This window comes from Erpetoichthys calabaricus, chromosome 4 (genome assembly GCF_900747795.2).
Source record: "Erpetoichthys calabaricus chromosome 4, fErpCal1.3, whole genome shotgun sequence".
Taxonomy (NCBI): domain Eukaryota; kingdom Metazoa; phylum Chordata; class Cladistia; order Polypteriformes; family Polypteridae; genus Erpetoichthys; species Erpetoichthys calabaricus.
In genome coordinates, this window is record NC_041397.2 from 39,620,944 (window position 1) to 39,635,013 (window position 14,070).

At 38.3% G+C, this 14,070-nt stretch overlaps 2 protein-coding genes across 6 annotated transcripts in view; one reads left to right on the forward strand and one right to left on the reverse strand.

Annotated features, from left to right (window-relative positions):
• Positions 1-14,070, reverse strand: part of slc6a7 (solute carrier family 6 member 7) — a 666,512-nt gene that overhangs the window by 142,695 nt on the left and 509,747 nt on the right. The window lies entirely within an intron of this gene.
• The window catches only part of pgap2 (post-GPI attachment to proteins 2), a 91,121-nt gene that overhangs the window by 5,435 nt on the left and 71,616 nt on the right, over positions 1-14,070 (forward strand). For all 5 annotated transcript variants that reach the window (XM_051926498.1, XM_051926497.1, XM_051926499.1 and 2 more), the window contains 2 exons: positions 3,523-3,688; positions 5,400-5,649. In XM_051926498.1, the coding sequence (XP_051782458.1) occupies positions 3,524-3,688; positions 5,400-5,649 (415 nt within the window). In that variant the 5' untranslated portion in view covers position 3,523. The remainder of the gene's footprint in view (positions 1-3,522; positions 3,689-5,399; positions 5,650-14,070) is intronic.

Genomic DNA, 14,070 nt, shown 5'->3' on the forward strand with positions numbered 1-14,070 from the left:
CTTGTAAACCATGGGGCAGATTTTGCAAAAGAGACCACTCGTGATTTAACTGGGGCATGGGTCTCAAGGATGCTGTGGAGCCCATTGTTGTAATAATCAACTAATTCACTGACAGAAGAAAGGTGGGGAGCAATGGAGAAGTTCTTAATGTCAGCATTTAAATCAAGTCACATTTATTTTTTTTCAGGTTCCTGAAGCGGATACAGCGCTGTGGTTTAGAGTATAGCGAATTTGTGGGTAAATCCATTGAGACAATTTTGTGATCGGAAACACCCAGATCAAGTACTTGGAGGACAGAGATGAGGACGGAGTCAGTAATGACTAAATCGAGGGTATGGCCCTTGTTGTGAGTGGGGACCTCGACAAGTTGCCTCTGATTTAGGCAGTCCAGGAGCTCTAAGAGCTGGGCAGCAGAATAATTAGAGGGTGTGTCCACATGAATGTACAGATCTCCAGGAATGAGTACATTTGATGATGATGTACAGAAAGATGAGAGCAGCTCATTCATTTCCGTAATGAAATCAGGGTGTTGTTTTGAGTACCTGTATTTCTACTGCAAGGCTAAGTGGTGTGGAAACCATGCTAAACCCTTTAGTGGGATATTATCAAGCACTTGAATTCCCTTTTGAGTAGGGAAATGCGTTTTACTAAGACCTCCATCTTGTTAATGGGAAATCTGCTACAGAGCAGAAGTTTAGCTTGGATTAAGTGCAGGTACCAAGAGTGATGAGCCTGGTGTTTTTGAACCTCTTTATAAAAGGAGTAAGTACTGTTTCCAGTTTGGGATTTGGGGTGTGCTTGAATCAAAACTTTTTTTTTATTGATAATTAGTGCAACCTTTTGCCTACAATGGAAAAGGGTGAGTTTATCTTGTCACTCTTTTTTTTTTTTTTTACCATACCAAGAACCGTGCCTGAAAGTCTGGGGCCTAATAGCAAGAATGCCATCCTGTAGACCAGTGCTTCCCAAACTTTTTTCTGTAGTGGCATGCTTTTTAAGTCATCCCAGGGTGCGCTACTATTCTAATAACCACAAAAACATTATATCTCATACACATCCAACTGTCCGAAATGCGCGGGACTACCAAAGAAACAGTCTAAAAAGCAGCTCTGAGATCAGTGTTCACAGAAATAGCACTTAGTGAACACTTGGGCACGTCTCCCAGCTGCTTCATCCCTTTGCCTGCCCCTCTGCCTCAGAGGCAACCTGTATGCTCACTATCCACCAACCCTGTGAGACATACTGGTGACAATACCCCCAGCCTGATGGACTCTACCAGCCAGAAGACACGTCCAAAATCATTTAAGTGCCATGTCTGCACAGAGCGGTTTTTATGCCAGCTTTTCCAAGTAGTTCTGTCCTCCTCTGTCAGGTCTCCACCACCTAAGGAACTTGTTCCTCTCATGTTCAGACCCAAGTGCACTACACTATTACTTCCACAGCACACTTGGGTAGCTTTCACATCACATCACTGTTCCGTGGCACACTGGTTGAAAAACACTGCTGTAGACTCACAAGACAGAGGGAGCAGCTTGTTGGGCTGCCATGCACACTGAGAAGTCTATGCTACAAGTTCTTCACATAGAGACTAATCCTTTTAATTTCTTAAGGAATTTGTTTTGGCTGAGTTTGAAATTTCTATTAAACCCAAGGCAACAATTCTGTTCTGTTCTGGCTAGTCATTGAGAATAAACTTCTGTGATATGACTGAATCAGTCATAGGCCTCAATCACTGTCTCTATAGTTGGTTATAATTAGCTCACAATCATCAGAATCAATACTTGGTGTGTGGACATTGTAATGTTTTGGTTGCTTGACTTGTCAGTTTTCTGGTCTTGGCTCACACATCAAGGTCCATGAAAAATTCCTCAAAATAATTGTAGGTGTTGCCGTGGAAGTTCACAGGTTGAATTTTGCAGGACAGTTGATTCTGCTTTTGTTTAAATCATTTGTCATCTTTAAGTCCGTATGGTGTGCTCTTTGAAACAAATGATAAGACAGTGAAAGCAGTGATCGAGATAGCAGATAGGTATTAAAGATATGGCAGATTCGTGTGTACTAATCAGTCTGTCTTTGTGGTCTGGTCCACTTTAGAGTCATAATAAGCTCACTGGAACGGAAAATTAGGCACTGCTGGTGTAAGAGGTGATATATACTTCAGTCACCAACAGTGAGCACCCCAGTATGATAAACATTCTACAAAAAGATGTACCATTTGCTACCAGGTTCAAAGAGTGATGAAGGGTAGTAGCATGCAATTTGTGTTTGGTTCTCTCAGTGAAAAATAAGTCGCAGAACAGATGTAAATGAATGATAAAAAGAGGTCATTGTATTTGGCCATGCCAAAGGGCACAGTGTACAGGAAGTTGCCAACTTTGTGGGTGTGACAATGCATACTATCCAATGTGTCTTCCAGCAGTGATGTACATCGCAGTCAACCGCAAAACTGCAGTCGAAAGATGGTGATAGGGATAGGGATCGTCGCCATGTGTCATGCATTGTGACTGCACAACAAGCCATTCCCGAATGAACACTTGGAAGGGAACTGCATGCCATGGCTATCTGGAGCAGAGTACTGCAGAAGAGGCCCTTGATAATAGCTTTTCACAAAGATATGTGGTTACAGTGGGCATAGAACCAGAAACACTGGACTATTGATGCCAGAAGATATGTCACCTGGTCTGATGGGTCATGTTTCTGCTTGTACTTGAATGCAAGGCAACAGGTACATTATAAACCACATGAAACCTTCTATGAGAACTGTTTGCAAAGTGCTATTTAAGCAGGAGGCTTTGTTCTAGGGGTGCTTCTCTTACGAGGAAATTGGTCATTTGGTAGAGGTGACGATGCATTTGAACCAGAAGGGCTTCATTGGTCTTCTGGATGACCATGTGTTACCCTTTGTGCTTCATCTCCAGATTGAACACAAAATGTCTGCCCCAGTCTTCCAATACAACAATTGGCCTGAAGAACATTCTAACTAGCCTGCAAATTAACCAGATTTAAATCTCATAGAAATTTTGTGGGATTTTTTGGAGCAATGAGTGAAATGTTTGCAGAGCCATCCAACCAGTCTGGCTAAATTGAAGAATGTAGTGCTACAGGAGTGGATGAAAATTGATGCCACCGACATCAGCAAACTGGTGGCATCCATGCCAGACAGAATGTGCAGCTGTTCTTTAGTCACACAGAGGAATTCTGTACTTTTAGATGATATTTTTCCAGGGATGGCTAATTTTCGGACTGGTAAGCTTGTTTTAGAAGCCATTTATGCAGGAATCAAAAAGATTTCAAAAGACTTAATAAACGTTTTGTCAAGTGTGTTTGTTTGTATGCATGCATGCATGTCTGTCTGTCTTTCTTTTTTGTGAAATGGCTTATTCTCTATGCAAATTTACCATCTTATATATTGTCCTGTAAACAATTCTACAATGTACTATAATTAATTCAAAATTATCTATCCACACACATCTTTCTAGTTAATTTAATGTGACACTCATGATATTGTGTTCTCCTTTACAGGATGCTTCAGGTTCCCTTGCCCCTTGATCGTGAACCCAGTCCGTTCAGACTGAGGTTTACCATCTTCGCAGTTGGCACTGTCTGTCTGCCTCTCTTTGGGTTTTTGTCCTGTGTTTTTGTTTCACTGTGCTTTCATTTTAAAGAATCAACGGCTACTCATTGTGGTGTAAGTATTTTATTTATTTTTTGCCTTGCCTATAGAATTTCTTGCTTAAGCCTAGATTTAGTCTCCCTGCATATTCCTTAAAGGATTGTTTGGAAATAAAGTAAAATTCAGTTATTTTTCCATGTTTTATGTTTGTAATTACTAATACAGTACTGTATTTACATTGACATTAACACAAAAATGAGAAACAGTACCAAAACCAAATACAGTGATCCCTCCTCAATCGCGGGGTTTGCGTTCCAGAACCCCCCGCGAAAAGTGAAAATCTGCGAAGTAGAACCCATATGTTTATATGGTTATTTTTATATTGTCATGCTTGGGTCACAGATTTGCACAGAAACACAGGAGGTTGTAGAGAGACAGGAACGTTATTCAAACACTGCAAACAAACATTTGTTTCTTTTTCAAAAGTTTAAACTGTGCTCCATGACAAGACAGAGATGACAGTTCTGTCTCACAATTAAAAGAATGCAAACATATCTTCCTCTTCAAAGGACTGCGCGTCAGGAGCAGAGAATGTCAGAGAGAGAAAGAGAGAGAGAAAAGCAGACAATCCGAAATCAATAGGTGCTTTTTGGGCTTTTAAGTATGCGAAGCACCGTGCGGGAAGCATGTAGCTTGACAAAGCAGCTGCAAGGAAGGGAGCAATGTGAAGGTAGTCTTTCAGCATTTTTTTTAGACGAGTGTCCGTATCCTCTAGGGGTGCGAACAGCCCCCCTGCTCACACCCCCTCCGTCAGGAGCAGAGAATGTCAGAGCAAGAGAGAGAGAGAGCGGCAAACAATCAAAAATCAATAGGGCTGTTTGAGCTTTTAAGTATGTGAAGCAATGTGCGGGAAGCATATCGTGCAACAAAGTAACCACAAGTAAGTCCAGCAAGGAAGGGAGCAATGTGAAGGTAGTCTTTCATCGTTTTTTAAGGAGCGGCCGTATCCTCTAGGGGTGCGAACAGCCCCCGTGCTCACAATATATTTGAGGAATTTTATTCAATATGTAATACGTGCTCTGACTGGGTAGCTTCTCAGCCATCTGCTAATAGCGTCCCTTGTATGAAATCAGCTGGGCAAACCAACTGAGAAAGCATGTACCAGAAATTAAAAGACCCATTGTCCACTGAAACCCACGAACCAGCAAAAAATCTCGATATATATTTAAATATGCTTACATATAAAATCTGTGAAAGTCGAAGCGCGATATAGCGAGAGAGTACTGTACTGTTTTATGGAACTTTTTTTTTTTTTTTTTTTTTTTACAATCACCAAATGCTTATTTCTTGCTTGTTGTTTTTTTAATGCAATATGCTCTTATTGCAGTCTTGTAATCTGTAGGGGTTTATAGAAAAACCTAAATTAAGATTTAGAACAAGTTTGTTACCATTAATTATGTAGATATTATTTGCCATTAAAAGTTTTAAATACTGTGAAATAATAGCACTTTTAAAAGTATTAAGGTAACAGGTATAGCACAAATACATATCTTTATTCTAAGAATATACTGTATTCATGGTTTACTGTAGTACCTCTAATAAATTAGAGTTGTTAATAAAATATTGTAAAACCTCATTTTAACTGGCTATTAAAAATAAGTTTATTTTATTTCTTCATTTTCTAATCTTACATTTTTTCATGAAATGGTCAGGGGACCTCAAAAATGTGCACACAAAGAATTCACATTCTATCAAGTGAGCTTGGTATCTGTTTGTTTTATTACAGGTGCCAAATTATTTACCCTCCATTAGTGCAGCTATAGGAGGGGAAACCCCAGAAAGATACATCTGGCGCTTTTGCATTGGTTTGCACTCTGCTCCACGTTTTCTGTTGTCAGTGGCATATTGGAATCATTATCGTTTTTTGTCCCTTGAAAGAAGTTATCAGCTGTTCTGCCATGTCACCCTGGTATTGAGTATCTTAGAAAATCTAGGACTTCTGATATTAACATATGTTTCTTCAGCAGAAAATTACGGTAAGTGTTTAAAATAAAAAAATACAATACTTTTAAATTATTATGATTGGGTGAAACTAAAAATAGGCATCATTGTGCAGCAAAGTACACTCTTAAAAATAAGGCTTCCAGAGTGGTTATCAGAGCAATGCCATAGAGTTCCCAAAAGACCCATCCACATGAATGTTCCAGAATGAACCTTTATTTAGATCAGTAAATAACCATGAATAGATAGTAACAGATTTGTGAAATACCAAAGATCTCTTGCTGTATACAGTAACACAGACTAAGTCTCTGTTAGTGTCCTGTTGGGTATCCTACCATATATTAAAGGTTTCACTTTTTTCCTACATATTAGGAAGTTTTTCAAAACACGAAGAAACACCTTCATATGCAAAGAACCCTTCCTAGAATAAAATAGTGCTTTGTCAAGCAGTAGTTCTATAAGAAGCCACCAGACCCAGTAAAGAACCATAAAGTCCCATTAAAGAACTATTGTTTTTAAGATTGTAGGATCATGGTATTGTTCCAGTGAAAGTGGCCCTTAACAACAAACCACCTGGATTAGGACCCGAGTGCAGCTGGTCACTCCTCAGCACAACACTAGAACAGTGTGAGGTTTTTTTATGGTGCCTGGAGTGCCAATCCTGCCACCAACCCTTCTAGTTTTCCCTGTTAAGCTACAGGACCTGTTTGCAGGACTGGATGCAGATTAACATCATACCCAGGATAAAGCAATTGCACATTAAGGGCCTTGCTCAAGGTAAAGTTGGGAAATTCAGACTTGTGGGCAAAGACTTCTGTCAATATCTTATTACCCAGTTATACTTGCACTTTTATTTTTTCTGTATTTTCATTTTCTACAATACAGTACCCATTGTGTATAGTTTATTTAATTTATTATACACACACATATATATACTAGCTGTCCTCCATAGTAGTGAAACAGGACAAACTTTAAAAATCAATTTAAATATATATATTTATATATAATTCTGGCCAAGCTAAAGGTAGGTATGCTCCGAACGTCAAATGTTAGCACTGTATCTGATTGTGTTTAGTTCTAATGGGAGAGCGTCCCTCGCATGGGGAGAAAAGGATGTGGCCGTGATATCTCTTGCAATTAGCAGCCACCCTCTAAAACACGTAACTCTGATCTCTCTCCCTCTCCCGCCTCCCTTTCTCCCTCCCTCCCCTCAAAAACATCAAAAGGATACTTCCTAACAATCTGTAGATGGTAAATTCTGTTGAACAAACAAATATTGCCAAGTAGTTCCAGTGAAAAGCAGACAGACACAGACAGACAGACATTGGAAACACAAGTGAGGCCAGAATGTCAGCAAAGTGAAAACTCCAAAGAAAGAGTTATTCGCTTAGCAGCTAATACAGAAGCGAGGTGAGCAGATTGGCAAAACGGTATCCCTTTTACTTTTCCTCCCACCACTAATACACTGGCCAAAGGAAACCTCCGAAGAAAGACGGTCACTTAGCCATTAATGCATAAATGATGCAAGCTAGTTGGCACCGCAAAACCTCTTAGGAGTGAGTTGCCCAGAGTAGTTCCCTTCAATTACCTGACATTTCCACATTTCAATTTTTTTTTTTTTTTTTTCTTCAGTACAGGCTTACACAGCTAGTATATTTAGTATGTAGTTGTTCTAGTTTCTGCAGCTGGAGGGAAAAGAGAACTGCAAACTACACTGGCTTCAGAGCAGCCCTCTAAATTCAAATATTTCACATGTAATGAAAAAGATTAGTGGATAGTGCTTATTTCACTCTTTTTTTACACAGAAGGTTACACTGACCTCCTGTGGTTGCCAACTAGATATTTTCAGTTTTACATTGTATAGCTTTGAATCTCTACTGGTTAGACTTGCTAAAGAAGGGAAAACCATCTTTTCCCCATTTTTATGCAATACATATAATCTTTAATTATATGCAAGTCACTGAATTTGTAAGAAGCAAAATGCTGTGGTTTTTCAAAAATTTACACAGCCTTATGAAAAAATCATTTTATACTAATGTAAAAAATGAAATTAAAAAAAAATCATGCAAGAACCCATTTCATGTTTAATTTTGTAACCAACAATATTTAAATTGGAAAACAATTTGTTTTTTGCTTATTTGATGTGAGAATGTACTCGTGTAGCTCAAGCATTTGTAACATGCACTGAAATACATTTGATGCACAGTTTTAATGTAAACATTCAAATCTCAATTTTTGATTGATAAAAGCTTAACTTATGCTTTGTAAATTTATGCTATACATGTCCTAATTGAGTTCACAATTGTACATTGCTAATATCTTTAAAAAAGAGAAAAAGATGTATTGTCCTCCTTGAAGTTAGAAAAACAAGTTTAATCAATCGGGTGCAACATCTTTAACATGGTAATTACTAATAGTTTTAATCTGACTTTAACTTGTTCACTCTGTAATATAGCAAACATACTATACTGGTCTTTTGAAATTTCATAGTAATGCATGATATGTATTGCTATGTCTTTATGAAATTTACATATTTTTACCATGTCTATGTGGTATTTTCTCTTGATATTCCAGGTGTCTGAACTTGTTAATTACTGCAGGTACTATCTAAATTAAAAATCTAGGTTAACGTCACTGTCAGCTGTGCTTAATCAATTTCAGGCCTACATGAAGCTAAAACCTGTCCTGGCAGCATTGGATACATGACAGGAACCACCCCTCAAGAGGGCACTAGTCGATTTGCATGGCCAACACATTTACCCAAGTTCACCCACCTACTCAAACCTACAAAGACACATTGTGAACATGGAAATTCTACTGAGAATCACTGCTGAAAATGTTAAAATAGGCTTCAAAAACCTTAATCTGAAGTCTTTATAAAGCATATAAGATGAATTAATGATACCCAAACAACCAAAATAATTTTCATACAAAATATGTATTGGAAGATGTAACTTTTTGTACATAAAATCCCTGCTTCTCTTCAAGCAGCATACTCTAATCACTACATGAAAGCATTTTCTAACAGTCAAAAAAACTTGTGGAAATCCAGCTTGAAGAAGCCTGAATGCACTAATCTTTAGAAAAACCAAAAGTGAAAGGAGATGTACCGTCCATAGCTGGACATTAACTTTGATATTCTCCTTTTCCTTTACTTTCATCTGCCATTCTTATCCACTGCTTCTTCTCTTATTGGAAATACAGTGACAAATTCAGACTGTCAAAGTTATGGATCACACACTTGAAATTTGTTTAGTTTGAGATCCTAATACATACTGAACACCAAATCTACAGTATAGCTGACATATCCTCTGTATGGAGTATTTTAAGTGTAAGTGCCAACTGTGATTTCAGAGTCTTTGAGCCATGAACTGGCAGCATATTCCTACAATTAATGTTGCTGTAAAATAACTTAACATTATGTTCACAATGCACACTGCCACAGGCCTAGCAGTGTGTGTGTGGCAGCTGCTTATCATGACAGTGGCAGTAATAAATGTAAGAATGGTGGCAGTTTGACTTGAACAATCAACGAACATTGATGGTGAATGCTAACACACGGATTATGTAATCAGTTACCTTTTATTAGCACTAGCTTGAAAGGACTAATATTGCCTTCCATTGAACATGTGCCATTAAATGGATTATCTGTCTCTCCGGAGATTGATCCTGAACACTTCTGATTTTAGCAATTTTTATAACAGATATGGTTTAGTGCAGGGGTAGGCAATGTCGGTCCTGGAGTGCCACAGTATGTGCAGGTTTTTGTTCCAACCCAGTTCCTTAACGAGAACTCAATTATTGCTGATGAAGCACATATTGCTTAAGTGACATTTTAATGCTTCATTTTAGTGGTCTCGTTTGTTAAGGTTCTCCAACCTTAATTGCTTATTTCAATCTTAAACTGCTGCATTCAGTGTTTTAATTGCTCCTTATTAGCAATAAGATGTAAAAGACAAAGCAGCCAGCAGTTCTCCAGCTAGCTTTTTTCCAATTACATCTGTGTGTGTTCATCATGCACGGTTTGATTTAATAAAACACTTAATAGAAAAATGTGACAGACTGAAAATGATCTGTTTTAGGCTTCAAATCATTTGGATGATATCCTTGGAAAGGAAAAAAATCCATCCATCCATCCATTTTTCCAACCCGCTGAATCCAAACACAGGGTCACGGGGGTCTGCTGGAGCCAATCCCAGCCAACACAGGGCACAAGGCAGGAACCAATCCCAGGCAGGGTGCCAACCCACCGCAGAGGAAAAAAATCTATGATATAAAAGCCTTACATTGCACAGACTAACAAGCCATAAAATTAAATAAGGTCTGAGATTGGCAATGATTGGTTTCTAATTAAGCAATTGGGTTGAATGAAAACCTGTAGCCACTGCGGCTCACCAGGACCGACATTGCCTACCCCTGTTTTACATCTTATTGCTAATAAGGAGCAATTAAAACACTGAATGCAGCAGTTTAAGATTGAAATAAGCAATTAAGGTTGGAGAACCTTAACAAGCGAGACCACTAAAATGAAGCATTAAAATGTCACTTAAGCAATCTGTGCTTCATCAGCAATAATTGAGTTCTCGTTAATTAACTGGGTTGGAACAAAAACCTGCACATACAGTGGCACTCCAGGACCGACGTTGCCTACCCCTGGTTTAGTGTAATGGGCAAGATTTTAGTGATGTGCTTCAAGTTAAAGATTAGCATGCTAGATAGGTATCAAAATGTTTTTAACTACCCATATCCAAGATCTCTCAACCTGAGCTGAGGGCTATATTATAGACCAGGGATGTGCAAAGTCATTCCTGGAGGGCCGCAGTGGCTGCAGGCTTTTGTTCCAACCCAATTGCTTAATAAGAAGCACTAATTGCTCTAGAAACACTTCTGCTTCCTTTTAGTTATCTCCCTCGTTAAGATTTTGAACCCTTATTGCTTATTTAAGTCTTAAACAGCTGCATTCTTGGTTTTTAATTGCTCCTTATTAGCAATAAGATGCAAATGACAAAAGAAACCAGCAGTTATCCATTTTGCTTGTTACCCTTTACGCCTGTGTGTATTTATCATGCACTATTTGGTTTAATTAAATACTTGGAAGGAAAGAGAAGACAAAAAAGTCAAGGATTGAGAATTACCCATCCGTTTTACACTTCAAAATATTTAGATATCTTTAGAATGGAAAAAAAAATCTAGGATTTGAGAATGACTTGACATAGCAGAGTTAAAGCACTAACAAGCCATGAAATGTAATTATTGGCAAGGATTGTTTTCTAATTAAACAACTGAGTTGGAATAAAAACCCGCGGCCACTGCGGCCCTCCAGGAATGACTTTGCACACCCCTGTTATAGACCAAAAGTTATCTGTATTGTTAATGTTTGTGCAAAAACTAGGTACATTGCACACCCTGTGTGGTGAGGATTGAGTACACTGCACCTAGGGAGGAGCAGGAACATATCCTTTACACATTGTACCCTAATGATGCTCTTTCATTTATCTTTTATGTGGGGTCAAAATAAGGGCATTGAACTCTAATAGTCCAGGTTTAAGAGTTACTTTGGTATTCTGAAACTTCATAACAATTCAGTTGTGCATTTTAGTCTTTACCCTCCCAAGTATTAAAAGATGGTTTCTAATAATATATGTAAGCCACATGTCCACAGTTACCTTAAACAGGGGTGCTCAACTCTGGTTCTGGAGGTCCACAGTGGCTGGAGGTTTTTGGTTTAACCAAATTTATAATTAGAGCCCATTTATTTACTAATAAAGCTATTTTTTGGGATTAGCTTTAGTTAAATTGTTACAATTCAAAGCCATTAATAGTTTATTTAGTTTTAAAAAGTTGCATTAAGGTTTCAATTCTAGCCTGTTTTCTTAAATAGCCATCAGTTAATAATAAGGTGCAAATGCAAAAGGAAATAGTAGCTCTTCAGCTAATGTGCTTCCATTTTAACCTGTATATCATGAGTTATCTGTGTTAATTCATTGTTTTGAAATACATGAGAGAGAAAGGAAGGCCCAGTAAGTAAAAATCTGTTCTGGACCATGTAACATATAGATGCAATTTTCAGACAACGAAAAATATTCAATATGGTAAAGATTTGTCTTGAAAGAATGAAAACACTAACACGGCATATTATTAAATACCAAGTCTCATCATCTACTTGTCCTGGCTTCCATTAATGAAACTAGTTGGTAGTTTCTTTGCAGCCTTTGTCAATTTTTGTAAAGCAGTTGATTGAGCTGCCCTGTGGGACATACTGAGTCTTTGTGGGATCTTCTCAAAGTTGCTGGAAGTCATGGCCAGCCTGTACACTGGTACTGTGAGTGCTGTGCAGAGTGGAGGCAGAACCTCTTTGTTTTTCCTAGTTGATTCTGGGGTTTGTCAGAGGTATGTTCTTGCTCCTAATGTATTCAATGCTTTCATGGACCAGATGTTCGGCAAGGTTGTGATGTCCAGTGGATGTGGGGCATCTGTTGGTGAAGAAAGATTCACTGATCTTGACTTTTCTGATGATGCTGTGATCTTCATGGAGTCAGTGGTGTCCGTTGTATAACACAATCTGCTGGAATGAACAATGCAATGTATTTTATTGGTACAAGTGACTAATGCACTGGAATGATTGTGTTTAGAATTAAACCCATGAGTGAGCATGTTGTGAGTAATGTCATAAGGTTTGCAGGCTGCAGTCAAATTTGATTTAATTAGATGACACTTCTGCACTTGGATATAAGCTTTAGAACAGTAAAGGTCAGCAAGTGTCTTTTCAAATGCAATACTTTAAAGTTGGTATTTACTGGTATATAGTAGGTAAACCACAGGCTATTTTCCACCTGCAAAATCCCATTTTTATGTTTATGCAGTGTTCGTTTACAGTATTTCCATTATTACATTCTGGGACTTGGCTGTCTTCCATTAATCTATAGATTTCTTGTTAGGTCAAATGTTGAATCTATATGAGACTATCCATCCATCCATCCATTTTCCAACCCGCTGAATCCGAACACAGGGTCACGGTATATGAGACTAATGAGAAGAAATTATATACTGTACTGTGGACTGGTGTCATTTCTGGGTTGGCACCAGCCATGAACGCTGTGCAGCTAGAATCTTTCCCATTAATAACAAATAGTTGGTTCAGAAAATTTTAAAAAGTCCATATATTCTCACCATTGTTACTAGTACATGTTTTGTAACTTTATGGCATTAAACATTCACACATTATAAATTAAGGGCGGCACGGTGGCGCAGTGGTAGCGCTGCTGCCTCGCAGTTAGGAGACCCGGGTTCGCTTCCCGGGTCCACCCTGCGTGGAGTTTGCATGTTGTCCCCGTGTCTGTGTGGGTTTCCTCCGGGCACTCCGGTTTCCTCCCACAGTCCAAAGACATGCAAGTTAGGTGGATTGGTGATTCTAAATTGGCCCTAGTGTGTGCTTGGTGTGTGTTTGTGTGTGTCCTGCAGTGGGTTGGCACCCTGCCCGGGATTGGTTCCCTGCCTTGTGCCCTGTGTTGGCTGGGATTGGCTCCAGCAGACCCCCGTGACCCTGTGTTCGGATTCAGCGGGTTGGATAATGGATGGATGGATGGATATTATAAATTATTAATGTTTTATTCATGCAATTTATCATTATTTGTCTGTGAAATGCATTTACTTATTAATGACTTTTATTATTTTTTTTCATTTTGCTTATGTTTATCTATTAAGATTCTGGTTTCCCTTAAACTCCATGCTGGGGTGGTGTGGAATGCTCCAGAAAAATGAATCTTTGGGTTTTCTTAAGATTATTAAAAGTTTATACAGCATTTGTAGTGAACTTTTTAAGTGCCATTAGATGGCAGCAGAGGGAAGGTAATTTTCCTTGCCAGTATTTAATTCGAAAAACTGAATGGTTTGTTAAACCTTTGCATGTTAGTAATGTTGTGTTTTTTGTAAAAATATATATTTTCCCTGATGCTGAAGTTTCATACGGAGTAATTAGGCCTATTTCTGCATTGTGCTAAAAAATCTCAAGTGTTGTGTTTTTTATGTGAATTTAATCTATGGCATCAATTCATTAAATAAAATGGGATTGAATGGGTCCAGGTGGCTTTTGGCAGTAGTTTGATGTGTGCTGTGGTAGCATTGTGGGGCCACTTGCTTTTTTCCCCCAATTTTTCATTGTCAATAGCAACAACATTTATGTAACTCAAATATTACAATAAAATATTTACAATATTAATTACAATTTACAATGTTAATAGCTAACAAAAAAGATCAAATTAACAAACAGTTATTTATATCAGTAGAGAATCTTAATATCCAGCATAATTTCAAAATGTGTTTAGATGGGTAGAGAGTACAGGAAAGTAAGTTGTCGGGATACTGGAGAAAATAAATCTGTGGGGTTGCAAGGCTAATAGACTGCCATGAATTTGTCACCATTAACAGGATACTCTTGTGGAGGTCTCTTCATCTTC